Raw genomic sequence first — 3,195 nt, forward strand, 5'->3', positions numbered from 1 at the left:
AAAATTGAATTGAATTGAATGAACCGAGAGTTGAGATTTGCAACTAGACCGCTACATGTCACTAAATCCTACACACGAGACCTTCAAGTATATTTTGATACTTTTGTACTTTTTTTGAAGACTTTTACTTGTAACAGAGTATTTTTACACTAGTAGGGCTGCAACTAACGATTATATTCATTACTGAATAATCTGTTGATCATTTTCTCAATTATTTGGTATTTGATCAGTGTTTCCTAAAGCCCAAGGTGACGTCCATCACAACTCAAAGATATTCAGTTTACTGCCATAGAGGACTAAAGAAAGCGAACATTTTGAAAATGACTCAAAACGATTGATCGATTATCAAAATAGTTGGAGATTAATTTAATAGTTGACTAACTGTTGCAGCTTTATACTGTAGTAATGCTCCTTTTACTCAAGTAAAACATCTGGGTACTTCTTCCACCACTGACCGTCTCTGGTTCCACACTTTACTGAGTTAGCCACTGAAGAGGAACATAAATCACTGTAAACTAAGTTCTTCCATTGAATCATGATTGCTTTTCAATTTGTATGCTGTTACTTATAACGAGGTGATTACAGTGAGTCAGCAGGATCATGACAACGTGATAAACCACATACAGCCGATGCTTTGAAACCAAAGCAGTGCAAAATAAAGGAAAGTCTCTGAGGCTTGTGCAGTGAAACGTCCAGTGGAGTCACAGAGTACTGGATCCGTGTACAGACACTGAGCTGGAGATCACTGTGCAGTATTGCTTCAGTTACCACAGTGGTATAAATTCACTATCAATAGCATGAATGTGTGTAAGAGCATCAGATAGGATGCTGCGCTTTCTAGTCCAGCTTTAGCAGCAGTGGAATCATTCTCTGTGCGTCTGAGAAGTGCAGGTAGATTGTCTGCTCTTTGCTTTTGGAGGGGAATGACAGTTTAAAGCTGCAAGAGGTGTGTGTTCCACTCCTGCTTCAGACGTAATGTGGGCAGTGGACTTCAAGGCTGTCAGAGTGTGAAAGACTGACACCTGAGATCTGGATCCAGCAGCTGCGTTCAGTTGCTGTATTTGTTGTTGGCTCTGGCGGTGCAGTCGTCGGTGTAAGGTGATGAAGTCAGCTTCATATTAAGGAGGCAGCGTCCCGATCTACAGCCTGTCTGATGGGACTGTCCTCCAGGGCCAAGTCCACCTCCAAAAAGTCCATCTGGCCACTGTCCTGAGACGTTTTCTCCTCTTCCTCCGTGCTCCTGCTTTCCTCTTTGTTCCCACTCTGCTTTTGGCACATGCCGGACTTGGCCGGGCCGACCAGAGCCAGGCAGATGGCACTAAAGCCCATGCCCACCGCACAGGAGTAGAAGGCGGCACCATAGTTGTTGGTGGCATCCACCAACACACCTGGAAGGACAGATAAGAGCAGTTAGAATCTACAGGCAGGAGAACTGATGAACGCAGTCATACACAGTAAAGGCTCTCGTACCTCCTAGCGGCGGCCCTGCCAGCCCAGCGAAGCTCTGGATGAAGACGTACACTCCCACAGATGACGGCATCTTCTGGATGCCCACCACGTCCTCCTCGGCCAGCATTGGGATGTGAGTGGAGCCGACGGTGCCCATGAAGTAGCCGTAGAGGGCGCAGCAGACCACTAGGCCCCAGAACTCCCACACAAGAGCAAAGGCCACCAGGACCAGGCACAGCAGGAGCACACAGCCCAGCAGCACCAGGGTCTTCCTGCAGCGGACTTTGCTCAGCACCACCCCGATGGACAGTCGGCCCAAGATCTCGGCCACAGCCATCACAGAGAGCATATAGGAGGCCATGCTGGGCTCCACGCCCCGGCTCTTGCTCAGCTCGATGACGTAGAGCTGCGGGGCGAAGAAACCCAGCGTGGCGAACAAGCCAAACAGGGAGTACCAGATGAAGGCAGGGTCTTTAAGCACAGAGAAGTCCAGGAGTTTGGGGCTGGAGGGCTGGAGAGGACCCGCCTCTGCAGTTGCTAGTTCGCCCTCATCCTTTTTCGTGACCTCTTTGTCCTGCATCGCCCACTCCATCAGAACCTGGCTTTCAGCCCCTGCTGTCCGCAGGTCTACGTTGGAAGCAGAGAGGGAGGTGACACCTGAGTCCTCTGACCCCTGTGACACTCCTGAACTGATGGAGGTTCTGGTTTGTTCGTTTTCTAGCTGATACACAGCCTGCAGCTGGTTCAAAGAGAGAGGCTCTTTGTCTGACTCACTGTCCTCCTTCACAGGCTCTGGCTTAATGATGATTGGACGAAGGAGAAGCCCACAACCAATCACAGAAAGCTGAAAGATGCCAAGGATAACCAGACAGTAGCGCCAGCCAATGTGCTCCTTCAGTGCAGTGAAGGCTGTGGACAGAGGACATCATAGCTTATTGTTATTAATATACACTCATCGTCCACTTACTAGATTTTTTTTTCGTTTTCAACCGCATCCTACTGTCTTCCTCAGTGGACAGACTTTGCTCCGTTGTCATCATACACTACACTACTAAACCACTAGTCTGCACAGTGACCAGTAGTCAACTACTCCAAAGTAATGAATGTGCCTGTATACATTCTGATACATTCCACCAGGTGTGGCACTGTTGCATTTTATTGCCTTATATGTGCTAAACAAACAAAACATCTACTGTTTATACTAATACAACACGTCCTGCATGTGTCAAATGTGTTTGGATGTGAGGCCCATGGTAGGCTTTCGCAGTAAAACCATCAGTAAGTGTTGTTTGCTAGTACGTGTTGCTAGCAAGGTTAACTGATCTAGCTTGACTCACTCTACTACAAATTTACAGTTTATCTTCAGAGTACAGATTATTATTACAACTCTGATATAGCATGATGAAAGAGAGCAGATCAGAAAATGAGTAAAAAGTACAACATCCATCTGAACAATGTACTTAGAGTTATAATCCTTCAAAACAGATTTGGTTAATATTTATGTTACTATAATATATTATTATTTTTTCACCAATAGCCAGTCAATGTATTTAAGCTACATAAGTACCCCTCTATTTAGTAGCTTTTGTAGTGACAGGGTCCACCACTTCCATGCTGGGTTGAAATTGCCAGGATTAACAGGAAACAATACAGCATGAACCAATCCAGTGTTACTGTTTGTAATTTGATCTCAGTGATATCAGCCACACTGATTAGAGCCCAACCAATAAGTTAAATATTCTTTAA

At 45.9% G+C, this 3,195-nt stretch overlaps 2 protein-coding genes across 2 annotated transcripts in view; one reads left to right on the plus strand and one right to left on the minus strand.

Moving 5' to 3' along the window:
- zgc:158403 (tetratricopeptide repeat protein 39A) overlaps nt 1-3,195 on the plus strand; it is a gene marked incomplete at its 5' end in the record, with an annotated part of 767,589 nt that overhangs the window by 470,242 nt on the left and 294,152 nt on the right.
- LOC118322500 (monocarboxylate transporter 7-like) lies at nt 264-2,358 on the minus strand (the record flags this gene model as incomplete). The annotated part of the gene is given in 2 exon segments (XM_035654184.1): nt 264-1,388; nt 1,471-2,358. Coding segments are annotated over 2 exon segments (1,163 nt in total), but the record flags the coding sequence as incomplete, so codon positions are not given.

This window comes from Morone saxatilis, unplaced genomic scaffold (genome assembly GCF_004916995.1).
Source record: "Morone saxatilis isolate NCDOM2014 unplaced genomic scaffold, NCSU_SB_2.0 Contig14, whole genome shotgun sequence".
Taxonomy (NCBI): Eukaryota; Metazoa; Chordata; class Actinopteri; family Moronidae; genus Morone; species Morone saxatilis.